General features: G+C 49.9%; 5 protein-coding genes across 5 annotated transcripts; 1 reads left to right on the top strand and 4 right to left on the bottom strand.

The window, feature by feature from the left end:
* Positions 1-3001: 3001 nt before the first annotated feature.
* KY384_008075 (uncharacterized protein) lies at positions 3002-3561 on the bottom strand (the record flags this gene model as incomplete). The annotated part of the gene is made up of 2 exons (XM_044816564.1): positions 3002-3233; positions 3437-3561. 2 exons carry the CDS (start codon positions 3559-3561, stop codon positions 3002-3004), a joined length of 357 nt encoding a protein of 118 aa, XP_044665929.1.
* A 447-nt stretch (positions 3562-4008) lies between these two features.
* KY384_008076 (uncharacterized protein) lies at positions 4009-5586 on the bottom strand (the record flags this gene model as incomplete). The annotated part of the gene is made up of 3 exons (XM_044816565.1): positions 4009-4175; positions 4232-4817; positions 5185-5586. 3 exons carry the CDS (start codon positions 5584-5586, stop codon positions 4009-4011), a joined length of 1155 nt encoding a protein of 384 aa, XP_044665930.1.
* A 2257-nt stretch (positions 5587-7843) lies between these two features.
* Positions 7844-10267, top strand: KY384_008077 (uncharacterized protein; the record flags this gene model as incomplete). The annotated part of the gene is made up of 2 exons (XM_044816566.1): positions 7844-7924; positions 8033-10267. 2 exons carry the CDS (start codon positions 7844-7846, stop codon positions 10265-10267), a joined length of 2316 nt encoding a protein of 771 aa, XP_044665931.1.
* Positions 10268-13948: 3681 nt separating this feature from the next.
* KY384_008078 (uncharacterized protein) lies at positions 13949-15978 on the bottom strand (the record flags this gene model as incomplete). Its single annotated transcript, XM_044816567.1, has 2 exons — positions 13949-15699; positions 15750-15978. 2 exons carry the CDS (start codon positions 15976-15978, stop codon positions 13949-13951), a joined length of 1980 nt encoding a protein of 659 aa, XP_044665932.1.
* A 2691-nt stretch (positions 15979-18669) lies between these two features.
* On the bottom strand, positions 18670-21475 carry KY384_008079 (uncharacterized protein; the record flags this gene model as incomplete). Its single annotated transcript, XM_044816568.1, has 5 exons — positions 18670-19434; positions 19483-19613; positions 19845-20285; positions 20340-21016; positions 21069-21475. The coding sequence occupies 5 exons, from the start codon at positions 21473-21475 to the stop codon at positions 18670-18672; spliced, it is 2421 nt and encodes an 806-aa protein (XP_044665933.1).
* Positions 21476-21949: the final 474 nt, after the last annotated feature.

Below are 21949 nucleotides of genomic sequence, written 5' to 3' on the forward strand. Positions count from 1 at the left end.
GCTGCTAATTCGCAATAGTGACACTGAATCGCGTTCTTAACCTGCTCTTCTTTTTGGCTTGATAACGGGCTTTAGCTTCACTTTTCACCTGCACAATTAGCCGGGTTGATGATCATCGGCATCACGCACGGAATTGCTCCTTGTGTCTCTCTGGCTGAATGTGAGACATTCTCGGCGGCAATATAGTGGTGAACCTGCGACATTTGCGGAATATAAGGGCTGCTTGCTTACCTCGGCGCATTACCCTCCTGCCAGTCACCGTTGAATTGTAAAAACTGTGGGTGATAAGCATCCAAGTCCCATTGACCCATGAACAAATCGAATGGCACATGATAGCATGATAGATGCCATCTTTCTCATGACCCTTGTCTAAGTCAAGATTATCGTCTAGGTAAGTGAGACACCGAGCCTTTGAACCGCGGAAGACATTTCGTTGTAATTCATAGGAAATCGAGCCTCAAGTGTTATCAAATGGGGTGGTATTTGCATAGACTCTTACTAGAATTATCTCATATAATCGATCCGCCATGACTAATAGTAGCTGCATGTCAACAGTAAGTGAGATGTTTACAAACAACTAGACATACTAACACACCTTCCGAAACAAAACCAACATGCCAAAAAGCCTCACAACCCACGCAGACTCCACGTGATGAGAAGAATGTCCTCATCATACTTTTATCTAGCAGCCACCTACAATTGTTCTTCTCGCTCCGACCTCATCAAATGAACAAACATGTTTCCCCTCCTTCTCAGTCTCCTCTCCATTTTCACCACACCAACTCTCACCTCGCCTCTACAACTCTCCCCTATTATCCCCTCCCCCTCCCCCTCCCCTCCCCTCGACCGCACCGACTGGGGCACCATCACCTGCTTCTCCGCCAAAGGGTCCTCCGGCCCCTTACCGCCCGTCTCCTACTTCGCCCCGCCCAACCCCATCGACTGCAGCGCCATCGCCTCAATAATCAGCGACCTCGACACGCGGCGGCCGCCCGAAATCGTGACATTCCGCAAACGGCGGGATCTCGAGCCCGGCGAGGATCCAGGCGACGCCTTCTACCTGCCTATGGGCTATAATGCGGGTACGTGCACGACGGGTGTTGGGATGGAGGTCGGGAGTCCGGAGGGCACGACGGAGCAGGGGTTTGTGTATTTGTTGGCCAGGGCGGTGGGGCATGTGGTGAGTGTTTGTGAGGAAAAGGGGGAGAATCTGGGAGGGCAGATGAATTTTGGGAGGGGGCAGAAGATGGTTATGCAGGTTTTTGGGGTGATGACAGGGGGAGGGGGAGGGGGAGTGGGAGTGACCAACGAGACGGTGGCTGTGGATGGCAGTAGTTGGATAGGGAACTTGACCTTGCCCGCGGGGGTGAGGCAGACGTATTGAATAAGAGATGATCGATGTGAGACCGTAATTTCATGATGACATCCATGAGATGTGTAATCCAAGATATATGCATAGGTTTTATAAGCCAAACGTGCAGGCTATAGCGTAGTGGACAACATAGGTAGTCATTAGCTACACCTCAATTCCAGCCGTCTACATGTATTACAGCCTACTCAAGGGGTATCAAAGCTGGTGACAGTAGTACCTAGCTCATATATGATTTTGAGAGGTTTTAGTTGGGGATTGCTATATTTTAAGCGGGGTAAATTGTAAGGGATACACTAATGGGAAGGAATTACTAAGATAAAATTTCTTATACCCACGCATAGGACTTCAGTTATGTCATCGATCTCAGCAATCGTATGTCACCTTGAGATTGCCATCACTAGCTAGTTGAATTTAGGAATCCTAGAAATGAATCCAATTGATGGACCACCATGCAACAAACAACTGTGCAGAGGGCACGCTTAAACCATTGAGAAATGTTTTTAGTTTTAAGAAACAAAGTATTGAACCTGTATATTTTCTCGGAATTTATGCATTTCTTCCTTGCAATTTAATCGATGAAATGCGAGAGATGACACCTCAGGCCGATCTATGAAATACGTTAAGAGTGTCACGACTCTATCTATGTAAAATTGTAAACTGTTACGTCCACTGTCCGAACACATATGAGGAGCGAAAGCGGTAATTTACTCAACGTCGACAAGCTGAAGCCTTGGGGACACAACCACAACCCGGCATCATTCCTAAACAATTAATAACACTCTGTGAATAGAGATTTTACTAAAATTCTCCATGAAGGAGTCCGGAGTCATCGAGGCTATGGAGGGATGAAAAGCCTTTTCTCTGACTTGCCTAAGAAGACTCACTTTTGATGCAAGTAGGAGTTGGACATTGGTCCACCCTTTTTCAGCCATTCATAAATCCGGAAACTTTTTTCAAGGGCTGAATTACGACGGAGACAGGAGTGCTCAACAAACTCCGGGAGATTACCAATGCAAAGCATAACGACGCACCTCTTGATTCTCCTTTCCAGGCAACTAAGTCACACGAGTTTTGACAGAAATTTGAAAAACACACGCAAAGAACTTTGTTTAGGCTATTGTTAGATAAGCCACAAATTTTTGCACATAAAATTCTCGCTAATACTCAAGCTCAAGAACAGTGATACCCATATACGTGCACTCGCTGATGTTCTTTGCTGCCGAGGCTACTATTACTCAATCAAATTCGCCATAATCTAGGCGCTGACAAGGGTAGCAATTGATGCCGAGTCAAAACAATGAGGGGGGATTCTATGTCTATCATGTCTAGCGGCAGTTTAGAAGTTGCTATGCTTGGTGCTGCAACTTAGCGTACCTCAATCGGCAACAATTTCGAGTGCTCTTGTGATCATTTTGCTCTGTTGAGGCTGCTTATTGCCTCGGCAACGCAAGGAATCTTCGAACTCCTTTTCATACCCTTGTTGGGGGGTCTTGGTGTGGCCGTAAGCTGGGGGCGGGAATTCTGTAGCTCGTATTGATAGACGAAGGTTTGGTAGAGTAGTAGACGGTGAGGTGCTGGTATTGATGACTATCACACATCTTCGACATCTATAGGGTCTGCCGACAGCCTTCACCCTAAGAGGTCGCTGAAAGAGTCCCGAAATCGATGCAGGGTCGATGAGTATTTATAGGCTGTCTTGTTCATAGGTGCACAATGCTCCAACACTTTCATCGCTGCAGCCAAGGCGGCTTTTTGTCGATTCAGATGGGTTTCCGAGATGTCTCTGCGGTCGAGATTGTTTTGGAGCTTTCGGTAGACAATTCCTAAGACGGAGGTAAGGGCAGCTTCGTAGAGGAAGTGTCTGCAGGTCATTAGAAGTGTATTTGGGGATATGGTTGAGTGGGATGCTAACATCGGCAGCCAGCATTTCTGTGGAAAAGAGCCAAGTTGCAGAAATGTGAGGCAGAGATGGGACAGATCCGAGGCTGCGTTGAGTCTAGTTGGTGTTAGCTCTTAGTTGCTTGTCTATTTCTCTTATCAAATCGCTGTGGGAAAGGAACCTACCCTGACTGACTGAATTCTTTTAGTCCAAATTTGAGATTCCTAGGATCCGAGGTAGCTCCAATATACGCAAAGGTGGTCTGTAATAACAAGGGGCGTGTCAAAGCAATGACGCTTCCTAAATGCATGGCTCTGAGATGAAGCTTTCACGCGTAAGTCAACGTCCTTGCAAAGGGTGGCAAGTTTACCCGAGCAATCCTGGTTTTATCATCTATGTTCTCCAGCTGCGCTTCAGTTGTAAGATCGGAACATTCTGGCGAGGGAATGGCTGTAAGAGACAATTCATTCATGCAGTACTCATACCGGCTGATAGGGACCGAAGGACCTTTATTGCAACTTTGTAGTATATGACAGTAGTTGTCTAAAAGATGTATCATCATTTGATGCGCGGAAAGACGATTTCCGCTGTTTCCCATTGATTGTCGGATTGTCTGTGCTAGATTTAGCAGGTGAAGCTCACTTAGCGAGCGTTTAGGAACACTGACCGTTGGTATGCCATCAAGTTTGTACCTGACTTTGCTTCTGGAGCGCAGACCAAGCTGCACAGAGAGCCAACTGCAAAAGGGCGTGATCGGTTACGAACCTCCTTTAATACGATATGGGTTGACGATGACGTACCTATGAAGGAACTGTATGGTAGTCCATATTTGCAGCCATTCTTCATAATCATTCATTTCTGGAGATCGAGGTGAAGAGACTCTCATGCCCGAGAAATAAGTCTGGCCGATGTCTAACGCCGAATCTTTAGACGAGTTAGGCTTATGGTTTTGCATACTACGCGCCAGCGATAGAACTAACCTAGGTAGTGCCGAGCCGTGTTGGGTCTCTCCCCGATATGATATAGACTGATCAAAGCCGTTAATCGCATTATTCGTAAACTGTTGCTCCAATCCTCGTCGTCGAGGTACCGTCTGCCATTTTCATACCACATGATAGTCGTATTGTCGCTACTGTCATTGCTGATTTGAGCTCCCAATGCTAAGACTAGGCAGATCTCGCTCATCTCTTCGTTTGATATGTTACTCGATTTGTTAATGGCTGTGGCGAATTGTGGCTCCAGTGTTTCCTCGTCGAATAAATAGAAGATACTGTTAACTCTCTGTAAGAAGAGACGCATATATGTCTTAGTGGTAGAGTTGGCATAATAGTCGAACGGATTCAGTAACTTATTATGGGTGCCGAGCTGGTCAGGCGCTGGGGCAAGATTTGCTCGAGCCGAATCTCCGACAGCTTGCGAAGGGCCAGAAAATGCGGGGGTGGCTTCCCTTAAAAGCTCTTCTATCTGCTGCGTGAGAGCCTGTGGGGAAGAGCAAATCGGTTCTTGCATCACCACTGCATCTTCAGTTTGCGCTTCCGGGGATTTACTAAGGTTGTGTGAATGCCGCTGCTTATCATTAGCTCAGACCGAAAACTGAACAACAGAAGTTGAGCACGATCGTATTGAGATGTCCGCAGCAAGGAGCGCAAGCATCCCGTAGACCGCAAGGGTGCCCATCTTGATCTCCGTGGTACCCAATGGAGCGCCATCGTAGATCACGCCCTTGGTCGCTAAAGACTTCAATTTCGGATGTTAAAAGCCTTTGGAGTCAAGGTGAGCACCCCTATCGCCAGTCAATGGGATGATCTCTTGAACACTTGAGCTACTAGTTGTCGAAGGAAAGCCAGTACCGGCATGGCTGACAGAAAAATGTACATTCACCACCGGTCCATTCGCCAGGAGGATCTTCAAGGAGAATTGGAATCCTACGTACTATTTTTTCGACATCCCCAACTAATTGATTGGCTCCAGGCACCAATGGTCCTAGCTGATCACTTCCAGGTGAAGAGAGATCGCCATAAGAACATTGAAGGTTCTCCACTGAACACATGACGCAGACAGGTTTTGCAGCATCACAAAGCCGGCGTCGTGATTTGCATTGGTCGCAGCCAGCTGGTCTTTGTCCCCCAGCGTCAAGGGAAGTTCTTTCCAGGAGGCGGGCGATAGAGGCTACGTCTTCGCCGGCCTGCAGGCTTCGTAGGATATCCGGAGTTTGCGATCGGGCGATCTGGGAGCCGGATGAGAGAATGTCGAACAGCAGTGTCGAGACCCGATCCTTTTCTTCCAAGTCCTGAACATGGGACTTGATATCACTCTCTGGTAATTGTGCGTGCATCAGGTATCTGCACTGACTCCTGCCAGCCCTGTCACAATTGCTGCACGGTTGTTTGTCATCACACTATCGGAAATCAGCCTATCGGGTAGAGCACGAACGGATCTCGTCAGAACATGGTACCTTTACCCGCTTCTGCCGGCAACTGACACATGCGTTTCTCGTGACCTGGCCGCGGGACTTTTGGCTTGCAGACGACATGCTGACTCACTGTCTCCTAGCTTGAGATCCTTCAGGGGATCCAAGGTGAAGGTGTGTGACGGTGGCAGAATCAGACTGCAAGCTTTCAGGGGGATTTCGAAAGCAATCAATCAAGAAATGTAAAGATGCGCGGTATATGACACGCCACTAAATGCGCACGTGCAGATATAGGAAAAGTTATACTCTAAACACAATTCGATTCCTGGATTCCCATGCTAGACCCCGAAATCTCATGAGAGGGTCCTAGAATTCGATGCCGGATCCTTGGATGGCGATATGCAAGCGGAGTTGCCGCAGGCTCGGCACGGCCCCGAACACTCTGACGCTCTGTGAGCTGCAGCAGATCTGTGGCAGAGGCTTTCGGATAGTATCTGTTGCACCGACGCTCGGATGAAGTCGACTTAGATGGATTGTCGTATGGAATCACCCGGATGGGGCACCAACTAGATACCGGATAGCGGGTGATGATGAAAGCAATTTCGGATAATGCACTTGATCGGGTAATGCACTCGATCGGATCAAAGCTCCGATCGGATCGCGCACAGATCTTGAACTTGTCTTAGCGAATCTGATACCGGCTGCCGTTGTCCTCTGTGGCGACCAGTAGAGTAGTGAAGGAATAGGGTGGAATACTTAGCAAAGTAGTTGAAATGGTATTGAAGTTCTGCCGATCGTTATCTTTGTCTTAGAATTATATTAGTAAATTCCAAATGTTGCCACCAGAGACCAGGGGAGCGATCTTCGGCAGGTCGACTTTATCGAGGCTGTAATGGACTCCATCCAAGCTATTGAGTCCAGCTATCACGTGTCCAGTCATGATGTCTGGCTGCAACCGCACCTGGCGAGGTCGACTCCATAAGCCTGCAGAATAGCATCCGCAAGGTATCAATACCCGTCAACTATATATAAGTGACCACCCAGACACAAGGCCATCATCCCTCTTACACTCATTAGGCAATTTCAATACCCATGATCCTGTTGGGCACAATTTATCTCTGTTGGGAGTTTGGTAGCCTTAGACTAATCTCGTAGATTTGCCCCGGGGGCGGCGCATCATGAGATCACACCACTGCCACAGCAAGTAGTACCCCACCTTGATCGCATATAACTCAACAGGCCCGGGTATTCATACTTACACGAATACTCTAGCAATGCCAGACGTTGCGCGGGTAGTCAGATGCAGGCTTTAGAGGGTAGGAGCGTTGGCCACGCCGGAGACAGATCCCATGCAAGCAATGCGATCGGAGGGTCCATTCGGTTCGCCTGCATGAAAGCGGGATGGAGAACATGAAGGGAGACGAGAGTAATCGAGATGGGATGATCAGTATAGAGAGGACGCCAATCCAAGAGAGGCATAGAGTGCCATGTGATTGGTGGGAGGACCGTCCTCGCCGTAGCAAACAGATCCGGGACCGATCCCGATCTTTGGGGGTACGCCAGGTCACGCTAGCGAGCGGTAGCCCCGCACTTGGGCTGGACCCTCGGACCCTGGAATGGCGAAGACGAAAGACGGCGACAGACTCAGCCCTACGACCATCTATCGATGACGAGACTCACTCTTGCGCGAGACTGACGACTGACCGGCCAACCTCGACACATGTACGCACACAAGACTCCGCTGCCCGACCACGAGGAAGCCGCGATAGGTAGCCTGCTCAATGTGAAGCTCTCCCGCGGCGCATTCCAGCTATGCTCTTGTCAGGTACAATCGCACTTGTCGCCCAATGCCTCGTGCAATATTGACAATCCTGTGTCGATAAGAGCCATAGCATCAGGGTGGATAGGAGGAGCCTGTTTCCCGATCATCCCGTTGCTTAGAGAAGGTGGTCTTTCACCTTACTTGGGACCCCTCCGCGCAGGCCGCATCTTGCCCGAGGTAGAAGAAAGGCAGAGTTCGTTGTAAGTGAGGGCTAAAATTTTCGGTGAACTTTGCGAGGAGAATTGTAGGACTAGCCAAGGCTCACACCTATCTCAGGTGGGCACGCCTCCTCAAAGAAGTACTCGACCGAATTGTCTTCGATTGCGAGCTTTGCACCATAAGATACCGATCAATGCAAGGATGGGCCGGCCAAAGATCGATCCAAGCCTGAGGCGGAGAACTGCCAAGGCTTGCGAGCCCTGCAAGAGGCGCAAGCAGAAGGTATGTATTCAATTTCCTTGCGGTCTTGCGATGGACTGCGATTGATCGACCAAAATACAGTGCGACGGACAGGAACCATGCGCACCCTGCTCAAAACGTCAATTTGAGTGCGTCTACGACAGCAATGAGCACGAGCCCCATGATGAACCTACAGACCAGCTTTCTCCATCGTCATCGAAAAGTCGAGCTACGAATTTCCTATCGCATCCTCAGAAAGACAGTGCGGACGAAGAGACCTCGACGCATCGGAAAAAGATCGCTGAGGGGCATTCCTTCCAAGATTGGAAGGATGATCATGGTGAAGAGGTGCCTTCAATCCATGAGGCGGTGGAAGCAGCTCGGAGCCATGCGCCCGCCGATTCTAACAGTGAGGCCGATATCAAGCTGCCGACAACAGAAACCACGGCCGGGGATTTCACGATCGAGGAGGCCGATAATCATATGATGACGCGGATGATGGAGGATGGAGGCGGCTCGGGGAGGCTATTGTATATTGGCGATTCATCGACTCTCTCCTTCCTCCAGCTACTGCGGATGATTATTGAGACGGCTTCCGGACCTTCCAAATTTACGCTTAATCCTGGACGGCACCGAGTTACCGAGCCAGAACTGACACTCTCATCACACCGTCCTCCGCCCACCTATTTACTTCCTGACAAGACCGCAGCCTTGATGCTTGTAGACTCGTATTTTACCAACTTGCAAGGCATCGTAGAGGCTTTGGACGAAAAGGATATACTGGCTACCCTAGCGCAATGCTACTTTGATCCGCTTACTGTCGATCCCATTGGGCTCGGCAATCTGTTCTTCGTCTTCGCTATAGGCCTTAGCCTTGCGACTCCACGTGACGGTAGTAAAGAAGCTGAAGTTATCAACAAACTGCGGTCGAACCATGCCCATCAATCTGAGATTTTCTATTTCACAGCCAAGAACCTTAGCAATCCTGTGGACAACTTGGAAAATGCTGGCTTCTCGTCGGTACAAGCCATGACTCTGATGGGTATCTACAACTGTATACGTTCCAAGAGAAGCACCGCTTACTCCGTTATTGGTGCTGCCGTTCGCTGTGGCTACTCCCTTGGTCTACACCGGGAAGAAACCCTAGACATCTTCCCGCTAAAAGAAAAAATGGCGCGGAAGAAGCTTTGGCGCACTCTATTCGTACTCGATCGCTTCTTGGCCGTTGCTCTTGGACGACCGGTCGCGATTGCTGAAGAAGAAAGCAGCGGCTCCATATTGCAGAATCGGGACAACATAGCAGCAGAAAGTACTAAGTCAGAGCGCCATGATCTTTGTACAGCGGGATTAGAAGCTTCAGTAAGAGCCTGTCACGTTCTTGGTCACATACTTCGGCGAATTTACACTCAACGGAAAGTTTGCATTCGAGAAGCGCAGCAGCTTATCGACGAATGTAAAAGCTGGCCAGAGAATCTAGACCCAAGCCTTCATTGGAAGCAAGCTTCGCCCGAGAATTTGAGACAAGCCATCGTAATTCTTCATTGTAACGTGGCATATTGTCAAACCATCATACTTCTCACGCGCCCATTTTTCCTCCATCTCCTTGGGGTCGAAATCCAGCGTACTCGACTGAACGTTGACGAAAATACGATACCTCCAAAGCAACCAAAGATGATGAAATTCTCGGACGCCTGCGTGATTGCAGCGACACATAATGTTGCCCTATGCCAAAATGCGTATAGGGGTGGCTACCTTGCCCGCTTGAACCCACTTTCAACAGATTCATTGTTCTCCTCGGCTCTTATCATTTTCGCAAACCAGTACGCGCGGCCCTCTGGTGATGCTGTGGCCTTGCAATGCATGCAGGACTCGATCATCATACTTCGATACTGTGGCGTCTATGACCCTCAAGCTCGTCATGGCGCAGTTGTCCTCGAAGAGTTTCAAGATGTGATACATGCTGATGCGCGGCGCGCATCTTCCACCGCAACACAAGGTCCTACTAAACGAAAGACTTCAAATCAATTCACCTCATCTCCTACATCGAGCAAACGAAGCAGCAATGCCACTGCTATGCTGTCTCGAAATACGTCAGCTTTCTCGGCTACCTCACCACCAACTTCCGTCACACCGTCCGCTCACATACCTGAAAAGCCCCCTAGGGCGCTAGCTTCAGAAACAAGCCGCGAGGAGCCCTTCAGTGACGGTTTATTTTCCGGGTTTTTGGATATGGGAAGCACCGTGCTGCCAGTCGCCGGGCCTCCAGACCAAACCGATGAAGAATTTTATTCCTTCGATAACATCTTGCAATGGCCTTCTGAGATATTTCCTTCCTTTCAAACCCCAGCCATTCAAGATACACTGTATCAACCTCCGGGAATTTAATTCTACGGCTCGCAGACAAAGAACAGGCTCTTTCTTCGCCAAATCTCACTCCGACGCACCAACGCGTCCAACTTTCACAACGCTAGGGCGTACACAACCACACAACACTTGAGAAGCATTTCTTCTAGCAGATTATCGAACAGACCCTGCTTTCACACACCAGCCACGAAGGGAAGACCGCATTAGCCAGATGGGGCTGAGACAGCGCGCCATCGCTTTGCCAACCCCGACGAAATCACAGCAGGGCGTGTGCAAGCTGACAACGTCGTGCAATACGCCCTGCATAGATACACCATCTACAGTTACAGCCACGCTACACCATCTCCCCTAAAACCCCTGTACTCCTATTCCTAGCTCCTCTATAGCTTCACAAAGCCACATTGCGTTTCAAAACGGTATGAGCATTCGAGATACACTGTATACTTTCCACAACAGGGCTCTTGCCACAAGTAGCCCTGACTCAGATAATTTATAGCAGAAACCGGGAGAAAGACCCATTCCTTGTGTACATAGCTTGTACAGTCATATTTTCTAAGTAAGAGCTGGCGAATGTTTGTAGCGGCTAATAAAATTGATACCCCTTTTGCCAACCTATCTCCTCACTATGAAGGCAAATGCTTTGAGAGCGCGAGCTATCAACTGTCGAGGTATGCAAGTTCCCAGCTGAGTATCCTGAGCGAATTATAACTCCGTTATGCGCCAATGAGCGCTCAAGAAGCAGCCTAAGCTTTACAACAGCGTCCATAGAATCCTACAAGGGTTTCGAACAGTGACGGTGTGAGTATTGTCTTTCTCAATATAGATCTTTGCATGACTTGATGAGCGGTCTGCAGAAAATGGCAGGACACCAAGTGAGTCAGACTCGTCACGTAATAGTATTGGGCAATCGATCCAATCATTGAAAGAGGTGTGAAATTGACGCTCGGGGAGGAATATTCAGCGAACTAGCGCAAGACACCCTGTATGTCTTACAGTCAGCGGCATTTTACCAAGGCTAAACTTTCTTAAAAATTGAACTCGCCAACTGAATGATGTGTGAGCATATAAGTAACTTCACTCTAAAGACGGGTAGCCCAACAACATGGAAAGCAAGATTGCCTGTTTCGAATCTTAGACAAATCGTATCCACAGCCCTTTTAGTGTGCCACACTATGGTGCTCAGGACTAGTTATTCCTTGATAAATTTGCTACTTCCACTCATAAGTGTTTTGATCATTCAAATCGCCTCAACATCCGCTCTACCTTTATCGGCTTCACCAGCATCTCCAGCATTGAATCCAGTTGTGGTGAAGTCAGTAGGCAAGACCCTGGTCGCTACCAAGCTGATGAAGGTTCAGCTCCAACTATGATTCATCCTTCGAGACACTCAACACGTCAATACCCCCCGTCATACCCAGTCATCGGATCATCAACCCGCGACTCGACCTAACATTCCTCGACAACGGCCACTCTTTCATGGAAGAAGGAAGTCCACGCGCACTCTACCGCACCATCGCCTCCGCCTTCGACGAAGTGACCTTTCGAACGCACAACCAAAACCTGGAGTTCGAAGCCCGCAGATATTACGGCGTCGAGCTCGCCTACAGTCACACCACACGCATGACCAAAGGGCGCCTAAACGATTTTGTGCTCGTCTGGCTGCTGCACGAACTAGCACACCAGATGTTCACGCAGAACGCCTACCGCGAGTTCACGGGCCAATTGTTCAGCGACAATCATTTACTCGGGAAACTGTCGGTGAGGAAAACGCGGCCTTTCATCCCTCCCACCAATACCACCACCACCAACACCACCACAGAAACCTCAAACAAAACAACAACACCCGCTCTAGATTCCCGCACCCCCAGCAGCAAATTCCTCCACAAACGCGGCTCCAGCCCCCACACGCTCGACCCCGACATCACCACCACCATCCGTCCCCTGCAGCACGACACGGACCCGGAAGAAGTCCAAAGCATGTACCTGATTATCAAAACGATGTTCGAACTCTCCTACCTCCATCCCCTCCATCCCTCGTATGACACGATCGAAGTCACCGACCCCGCCAACAAATTCGAAATCACCATAAAGCGGGAATTCCAGTCGACTTCGCCGCTCAAGCCGTTGGTTGAGGGGATGGTGGATGTGATGGAGGCGTTGTGTGAGACGCCGAGGGGAAAGGGGGGAGTTCTTCACGCTCGAGGTGCGTGTTTTTGATGTTGTGCCTGTTGGCGGGGCGGAGAGGGGGAAGAGGTTGGTTGCGGTGGGGGGTTGGATTTTAGGCTTAATTAATTGAATACTTGATCGGGGGTTTTTTTGTGGCGGGGATTTGGTATTTGGGCTTTTGTTGCTTGTGTGGCATTGCGACGGGATTTGTCGTGGCGCGGCGGGCGGGGGGTGGTGGATGGGATGGGACTTGCAGTTCGATGGTCTGGTTTTTGGAAGTTGGGACCTGGAGCTAGAGTTCGAGGACGATGATGATGGGGATCATCTTTACCTTTTTTCTGTGTCGAGAGCGAGTGAAATGGCTGGCTCAAAGACCTCCCTCTCCTTGTTTTCCCGACCAGCGAGAGGAGCAGTGATATCCAAGCACAGAATCAGGCCGTTGCATGCCCCTTTGGCCACCACAAGCTCGATGTGACTTTCGAATCTCCCCTGTTGCAGAAAGTTTGCGATAATGCCATAGGCTTAAAACGGCGATATCAGTGCTGGTCCACAAAAAGCGATGGGCCTTAGACGACGGAACTCCTGAGATCATACCCCTCCAAGAAGAATATTAATTAACCTATGACTTCCACCACACGTAGTACCCATTGCAAAGTGTCACGATTACCATCCATCATCTTCCCAGGCCACTAAGACCCATACATAAAAGTATCATTCATTCACCACCTCGCGCGCGCCACCTCCGATGAATCCCCATCCCCATCCCCACCCCCACTCCCACCCTCCACCGCCCCGCCACCACATTAAACCCCACACCCATATCCCAAATAACCCAATAAGAAGACTAGAAAAAAACCATATCTACCCGCCCCCTCCCCTCCCCCCCGTCCCGCTGTCACCCCACCCCACCCTATCCACTAGCGCCGATACTACCCGTATATCTCCCAAGCTTTCAACCAGATACTCACATATTCTATGTAAGCTCTCACGCATCTCACCAAAATCAACCAAAAGAAGAACCAGAATAACAGTTTTGAAGATGGAGCGAGGATCTACCGTCAAAAAATTCGCAAATATCTCAATTTTCGTATTCGCGCTAGTGGGTTGGCTAGGGTGTGGCATATGCATTATTTCGCAGATTGGGCGGAAGAGAAGCGTGAGGGGGGTTGGGAGGGGGGTTTTGGGCATCGAGGGAGGGGATCGCGTTGGAGGTTTTGGGAGGGGAGGGGTTTGAAAATTTGCGGGGGAGAGGCTGTAGGGGGGTTGGTTGAGCATGGCAGAAGAGGTATTGTCTCGCGTGCAGCAGGGTAGAAAGCGTGAGAAGGTTTGTGGATGGTGATTGTGGTGATGTGATATAGAGCAGAAGTCGTGATGAGAAAGGTGTGATTTTCACAATTATATTTTTTCGAGTAAATCATGGCTGCGGTACGCCTGAAACATGATTCCGCGTCAATGACGATCAATGGTCTAGCAATTACCTTACCGAACCCACCATCCGAAGAGCAAAGCCCCCCAAGTCATAAAAACCCATTCAACTCACATCCTCCGTCTCATAGTCAGTGTAGTAGGCTGAGCAACACCCCCTGAGCCCGAAGGCCTGCTCTTCGTCGTCGTACCCGACTTCGAATGCGTAGGATACGGCTTCGACTCGTGTCCATTACTAGGGATATAATAGCCACCTCCACCTCCACCAGCAGACGGTGCTGAAGTTGAACGATGGGAGTGGGAAGAGAAGCCCGAGGCGCCTGAAGGGGAAATGCCAGAAGGTAGCGCATGCGATGGCTTAGAACTGTACCCCGACGGCTTCGAGCCAGTCGGAACGGGATACTTCCCCGTCCCGCCCGCGCCGGTGGGAAAATACAGCGAATTGCCAACGCTCTTACCCGGTTTACCCGTCGGGATAGCGGAGGCGGGGATGGGGCTCGTAGGCAGCAGGGATGAGGAGATGATCGTGGGGCTGATGGTGGGCGGCAGGGAGCTCGACCCGGCGCCACCGAGGCCGGGGATGACGATGCCGATGCATTTCGTGAAGGGCAGGGGCCATGTCTTGCTAAAGAGCGTTTTACTCCACGACGGAGAATCGTTGCTCTCGTCCGACCCGAATGCTAGCTCTGCTTCTGCGTCCACCGCGATCGTCGCTGATGTGCTGATGTTGATCCCCGTCTTCGTGTGCGTGGTGTCGTCTGCGCAGAAGCCGTTGGCGTTGTATCCCGCGTCGAAGGTGGCGGAGAGCGTGGGCAGGCTGAGGCCGATGCCGACGTCTGCTTTGCCGATCTTCGTGATGTCGAGACCGAAGGTTATTTTAGGGATGGAGGATACGGAGATAGTGAGGCCGGCGTCGATTTCGTCCACGTTGAAGTAAGGGTCGACGGCACCGTCGAAGCCGCTTGCGCCGCTCTGTGCGTCGCCTGCGAGGACGAGAGTGGCTTTAGCGGAGTCGGGGAGGGTGGCTTTAAGGCCGAAGTCGAATTTGGCGGCCCCCTGCACGCTGGCGTTGACGCCGATGTCGTAAGAGACTGTTGCTCCGAGCGTGAAGATCCCGGGGATTTTAATGCCAGCGTTAGGGATCGGGAAGTTGAAGAGTTGTTTTTGGTACCCTATTGGCAGCGCTTTCGAAGCAGTGACTGATGCTTGCAAGCCAAGGTTGGCGTTGAAACCACTTGGTGCAGCGTCCATTGACAGATCGCTTAAGGACCAGGACTTTATGGCAAGATGGCCGGTGATCACAAAGCTTCCTTGAACATAGCAGTTGGTGCAATCTAGCTTGAAGCTGTCACTGCTAGCAATGTTGGTGTTCTGGTTTGGTTCACCAAGATTGACGGGGAATGTGCCTGTTGGGTTGTAAGGTCCAAAATTGCCGATCCCTAGAAATCTTTTCTCCTTCAATCTGGAATTTTCGTGGCTCTGTGACCCAGCTTGACCAAAGTCGAGGTCATACGTACCAGCCACGTCCTGCCATGATGCGGGCTGCGCGGCCAAGAAGGTTGTCAGACTTTCTTTGTCTTCAGTAATTTTGTTGACAATGTAAGGCTGTCTCTCGTCATCCGGGCCACATCCATCGTGGTTTGCGATCAGCAAGAATCGCTTGTCATCATTATCGTTGATTGTTGACCAAGTCTTAAGAGCGTAGTCAAAGGCATCCTGGGATTTGAATGTCAATGACATTTGGCCATCGTCGTCGTTACAGTCGACCGATTTTGTAAGAGGTTCAAATCTTTCCATTGTCACAATTTGTAGCCCGTCTGGGGCGTAAAGAGTCATATTGGCGAGTAGCACCTGGCCATTTTCTGTTTTTTATTCGTCAGGCATATTTCAACCTCCACTCTTGTTAACGTACCTCCTGGACTCCCGTAGATGAGTTGGGACTGAGTCTGAAAGTCGAGATCAGAGAATTTCTCCGAATCTCGACGAGCAAGCCCAGAGCCGTGGCTGAAGTCATTACTCCTGATCGGCAGCATCTTCTTGGGCCCGGCTTGTGTCCCATGATGTCCTGTAACAGGAAGAACTGAAGACAGTGACGTGCCGACCAAGGCGAAAGTCAAAAGTGTAGAGAGTGTGTTGTACATGGTGCTAATGAGTGTGGAAATTTCTGAATGGGAGGGATGTCACTGATGTGACTTGTGTGCTAAAGACTGACAATGTTGTAAAGATAATGTTTTGATCATGGCGAAGACTAAGTGCTTCTTATAAGTCTGGTCGTCTCGAGGCTGTCTATGCCGTAGAACAGGAGGTAGGGCATCAGCTTTTACCGAGATTTGCAGTGGCAGCGACGCCATTGCTGAAGTGGAGAAATACAGGTTCATGGCAAGCAAGCATTCACAATCGGCGAGGATGTGCACACCATCAGGCATGCACATGGTGTGCCGGTGTGCTGAGGGGTAAGGTGCCTGAAAGGGGCCATTGGTATGCAGCTGGAGAAGTCATCAATATTCTCAGCAATACCTCTACGGCGAAGTGCTAAAGCGAAATTAGGCCTGACGACAGACATGAAGAGTATGGTAAGCGTAGGCGGGAAGAACCACCGATCTTCGGTGTTGGGTCGAAAAGAAGCGTCATGCGGTTGTGTATCATCAATGACAGCCTTGTAGGAAGTAAGACACGGCATTGGGGGCTTGTCCCGTAGATGACGACGAGCCAATCCTGATATGTAAGGCTGCCACACGAGCCATCCGCATTTGGGGCCATGTAAGTACGGCAGGCCCCTGGCGATCAAAACGCCGTGTTTCCTCAGCCGTTCAGTCGGAATAGATCGTATGTTCAGTGGGGGCATGTTTCATGCGCCTCATGCGGGTTCTTCAGCGGCTGCAAGGCGGAAATTAAATATCTGCATGAGTAAGCTGTAAATATGGCGGGTTACACGGCTCGCCCGTTCCATAGCCCTAACAAGATGTCCGAAATGGAGGTGGGAGTCGAAGGAGATTAGGACTAAAGCGTCTTGATGACCGATTTGCGCTCCCGATATAAAGTCAATAATTCCGCTCGTCACGGCATCTCAAGAGGCACGTCCCTGTTCCTGCATACATTGCTTGCAGTGTGGTACGGGAACGATGCGCTGTACGTGCTGAGGAATCGTAGCAGCATTTCCTAAGCTTGTGCTGATCGTGGAACCATGCTCCCGTGCTCGAGGGTGATTATTGCTCCAGGACAGCGCATCTAAGTCTTTGTGCTCTCCCGGCAAGACTACGAATTCTCGCGAGTTGCTTTGAGGCGAAGTGAAGCACATCCTGCATTATTCATCTTTGGGTGCCGTCCAAGTGTACAACCCTGGAATCCTCTCTCCCTGCTTCGAACCCCTTGCCTTAATTCGCCAGACCTCCAAGGTCCTTCTGCCAAATAATCTTCATACCCGACTCTGCTTCTTCCTTAGTCGACGTCTTCCTCAACTCCCACCTATCTGCCGCCAATTTATCCTTTGGCGGCAACCCATCGCGTGCATGCCTCTTAATGTAAGCCCTCGTCTTCTCCTCCTCACTCCACTCCTCCTCTTCCGACAAAGTCATCAAATCAAAGCACAGCCCGCTGCAAATTCCCGATAGTTCCTGTTCCTCCTGAACCCTCGTATCCCCATCCCCACCCCCCTCCCCCCTTTTTGTAGTGGCTCTGTCTTGCGCGCAAGGAAAGCATCAAGCGAACCCCATTCCCCTGGCGGTTCGCCTACGCGATAGAAACGCCGGCAGCTCGGACAGATACGATCGACGTCGCGCGTCTTGTTGTACACGAACAGATTGCACGAGGCTATTCCTGAGGGAGTGTGAGGGAACATCTGGCTGATTTGGCGCTGGGCGGATTCTGATGCGAACTCGCGACGCGTGGGATCGTTGGAGAGGGGTGTAGGGTGGGCGAGTAGGAAGGGTCGGAGATCGAGCACGTGGAAGCCGACTGGGGATTTCGTGATGTATGGGGGGAGGCTATTGGCTGTTGAGTTCGAGGAAGATGCCATTGTTTGGATGCTGTCGCTGCAAGTACAGGAGTGTGAGGTAGTGAAGATACTTGTCCCCATGAGAAAAGAGTCACTCGGGGGCTCCTTAGGGCGCTTGGCGCCTAACGCGGGTCCCTAAAAGACTCTTAACGACCTCACAACAACGTTGTTTATCAATTATTAGAGGCACTTGTTACTGTCTGGCATCATCAGGTTGTCAAAAGGTAAATCTACGACTGGATACTGCGAGAAGCTGCGCAACAGCAACAGGGGGCTGCAAAGCTGCCGTTGTCCCAGTTGGTAATTATTGTTCATTGATCCTGTCTTGTCTAGAAAGACACCTCACCATAGCCCTCCCAACCCAATCGTGCGCGCCCTTGCTCGCAGTGCCCTTACCACTCCAAGTTTCTCTTCTCTGCAACCTATATTGAAAAAATTACTTCTCACAATATCCCACCGTGCCTCCGAGGGTAATCCTAATCCTCAACCTATCATGGGGTTGCAGGTATCACAACCAGACGAGAAAACACCTTGTTGATACCTCCTTGTGTTACACTGACCTGAGTGTAAGCTATGGGAACAGGCCTCACGTATGGAGAAGGCTTTTAGTCGCAACATCGGTGTGAAAAGGTCTTCTGTGGGTGATTGCGCCTTGAGGATTAAGGTGGAGATGTTACGAAATCCGTCTTCATTTCAGGACACAATCAGGTTTGTCGAGTTCATTATATGAAATGAGCATTTTGGCCTATATATGAGAAAGGCGCCGAGCTACAGTGTAAAAATATATGGTCTCTAAGACACGACTGCACGCTATCTAAATGAGCTTCATGAAACCAAATCAACATTCCGAGTCTGTAGTGCTCGCATCCGAAACAGAGTCATCCGATTGAGTTGAGATACCGAATACTGTCTTCCACTTATCAGTCCCAGGACCACAGGCTTCCTCATACATCTGCTTGGCCGCCCAAGACCAGTCACACCAAAGGCAAATCTTGACGCTGCCGTCCTGATTCAGATAGGGACAACGAGATTCATATACTTCGCTTCCGGTGCCACTATAAAGGGACTTGTCGATGACTCTGATAGTTGATTGATGTTGCTCGTCTAACGAAAGCTCCCACGTGTCGTTGTCGGTGTTTTGTGAAAAAAATATCAACGATGCGCCATCTATCTCACACACCTTCTGCCAGTCATATCCACATTCTTCGAGGACTGATTTCCAAATTGCTCGAAGCGGTAAATCTCTACCATTTTCCGTCCCACGATCAACGGCAGATTGTCTCCACTCGGTTCTCTCGTCGAGCACGATGTCTACAACTGTATATCCGTCATGAGCCAATGCAAAGATATCGGCACCATGTTGGACAAGCAATTTGAGCACATGTTTGACGCCCAGGAGATCCACTTTCCAGCCGCCTTGTACGGTTGGGTGAAGGACCGTGCCATCAGGATCAAAAACACTTGCATCCTGGCCTATTTCAAGCAGCAAACGGACCGTTTCTTCAGTCCATTGGCCTGTATGAAGATGATCAAGTAAAAACAGATTTTTACGTTCGAGAAGGTGAAAATCTTGACCATGATCAAAGAGCATTTTGATTGAGGCCTTTGCTGATGTTAGTGCTTGTACTTAAGGTGGGCTCACTTATCATACTGCACAGGGACTCTGGTCACAGTCCTCGCGGAGGGAGTTACAGCCCCCAGCGTCCAGCATTGGATCGAAACCTGAGTCAAGTAGTAATGCTTTGCATTCCTCTGCTTTGCTTGAATTCTCGACATCCTCACCTGCGAAGCATGCAATGATCCCAGCATTACTAATTCTCTATTAGCATAACGCCTCCAAATCTTGACATGGAAGCCTGAACCATGGCTCGATATAACCGTCTCCAGTATCATATCCTTCCAAAAAATCGACATCAGCGCCATTTTCGATGAGGAATCGGCATATATCCGGCTTGGCGGATCCTACCGCGTACTACTTAGATGAAATTTGTCAACGATGACAAGAAAGCATACCATCCTTCGCAGTACTCACATTCAGGAGACACCGTCCTTCCAGGTCGCGGTCAGTGAGTCTCGTCCTTTTACTGTTGAGCGACTCGATAAGACCGTCGAGATTGCCCGCCTTTATCAACTCGAAAGCCTCAGCATCATCCGGTAACGTCATGGAGACAACGATATTCGGCTTGGTGAGGATGTTTTCACTACTGGTAATCCTTTGTTGTATTAGAGCCGTCACTAAAATGTTGTTAGGCTCCCTGGAAAGGAATTCAGCCCTGATATCCCTGTACTCTATATCGTTATTGTTGCTTTGTCCGTTTGCGCTTGAGGAGGATGGTTTGGAAGCACATCGTCGCGTCCTGACTAAAGTAGAGAGAACACCATTGATAGTTTCTTGCGTGAAATAACAGTATTCGGATGTGTATTCGCCCGGGGCAGACAATTGTTTTCGGCAGACTGTAGACCAGAATTCAGCTTCCTGACTGACCGGGATTTAAGCGTGAACTCCACCTTTGTCGTTGATCGCAGCGTTCCCTGATAGACCAAGATGTCGTTTCATACGCTTCGCATGACGTTGAAACTCTCCATCGGTTTCCCTCTTTCCATCGCTGTCGCATGGGCTTGCCGACCTCTTGAACCCTGCGTGAGGTTCCGATAATTTAGCGAGCCTCAGGGTTTCTGGGGGAAAGAAGATGGATTTGACATCTTGAAGCAAATCTTCTGCTTCGGTAGAAAAGACGGTCTTCTCCTTCTCACTCGCCAGACTGCCCAGTCGATGAAGAGCACTCTGTACGTCCTCCGATGCACGTAAGGCCTCGAACGACGCACGACTATCTGGTTGTGGGTCCGTTTGAGTCCCACGGCACGTGTCAACATTAGCGTCTCTGGTTTCGGATTGGCGTATGCTTTGTTGCACCGCGCTACCGATGTGGCTTTTGAGAATGTCGAGTTGGCCTTCCGAAAAGGAGAGATTCCCAATTTTGTCACTAAGATTGTTGACTGCGCAAACCGTCTCATGATTCGATGTTCTTGCACTCGCTACGGAACGCGCTAGGTTTTGATGCAAGCCATTTGCGGCTCTCATAGCACGATTAGTTGTTTCAAAATGGGTTGTTTGCTGAGCAAGCTGCTCATCGGCCAAGTGTTCCATCCGTACCAGCTGAGCAGTTTGAGCAGAATTACTTCTCCTGCTTTGAAGTCAGGGAAGGATGCAGATGTTGTCATATCAGAGTCACTTACCCTGCTATAATATCGAGCTGCAAGGAGATCGCTCGATGATGTTGCTGAAGGACGCCAGACTTTTTGACCCAATCTTGCTCCGTGAAGACAAACTTCAGCCGTTGTGCGAATTTCGATAGCTTGCTGTCCTGGCCGCGCAATATCTTGTGCAAATTCTCTTCTAGAGACTGAACATCACTAAGGCAGTCTGCTACCAGATCTGGAAGGTCAGCGGCGTTCTCAAGCTCATCACCGTAGCTTCGAAGCTGTTGCAACAACTTTTTTAGTGAATCTGCGTCGTGTGATACCTGTTTGACAAAAGGATAGGTATGTTTCATTCCAGAAATTGATCTATACACTCCATGGGTGGTCGTGAGCGCAAGGCTGATGGCGGCAAGGACACCGCCTCCAACCTCGAGTCCACTCATTCTGTGCTGAATCAGTCATCTATCATGGTTTATTTGGCCATGCGAAGATGCTGTGTCAGTTGAGAGCGGGAAGATGAAGGACAGCCGGTGTGCAGGAGTGAGGTCGAGATGAAAATACCATGATCGGCGTCCTGCATGATGAGCGGTTATGCCGCGCAGTCAGCCTGATGGGGGCTGGCCAAATTGGCCTTTCAACTTGAACAGGCAGCAGCGAGTCTTGATGGCGCTCTAGCATCTGTGACTGCCCTTCTTCACCATTCCACCGTCCTTTCTGGACATCCATTCTCGCCACGAGGCTTCTAGACTGCGTGTATTCAAACAAAGTCAATGATCAATTTCTTCTGTTTCTTGGCGGCCTCCTTGGCACGTAGGTAGTGACGGGAATAAGGTAGAATACGGTAGATCATTAGGCTAAGCGGCAATACGGCGTCTGATCAATAGCGTGAACTCTGAAGCTCACGGCAACTGCACTGC

Source organism: Bacidia gigantensis, assembly GCF_019456465.1.
Source record: "Bacidia gigantensis strain McMullin 20006 chromosome Unknown contig_295, whole genome shotgun sequence".
Lineage (NCBI taxonomy): Eukaryota > Fungi > Ascomycota > Lecanoromycetes > Lecanorales > Ramalinaceae > Bacidia > Bacidia gigantensis.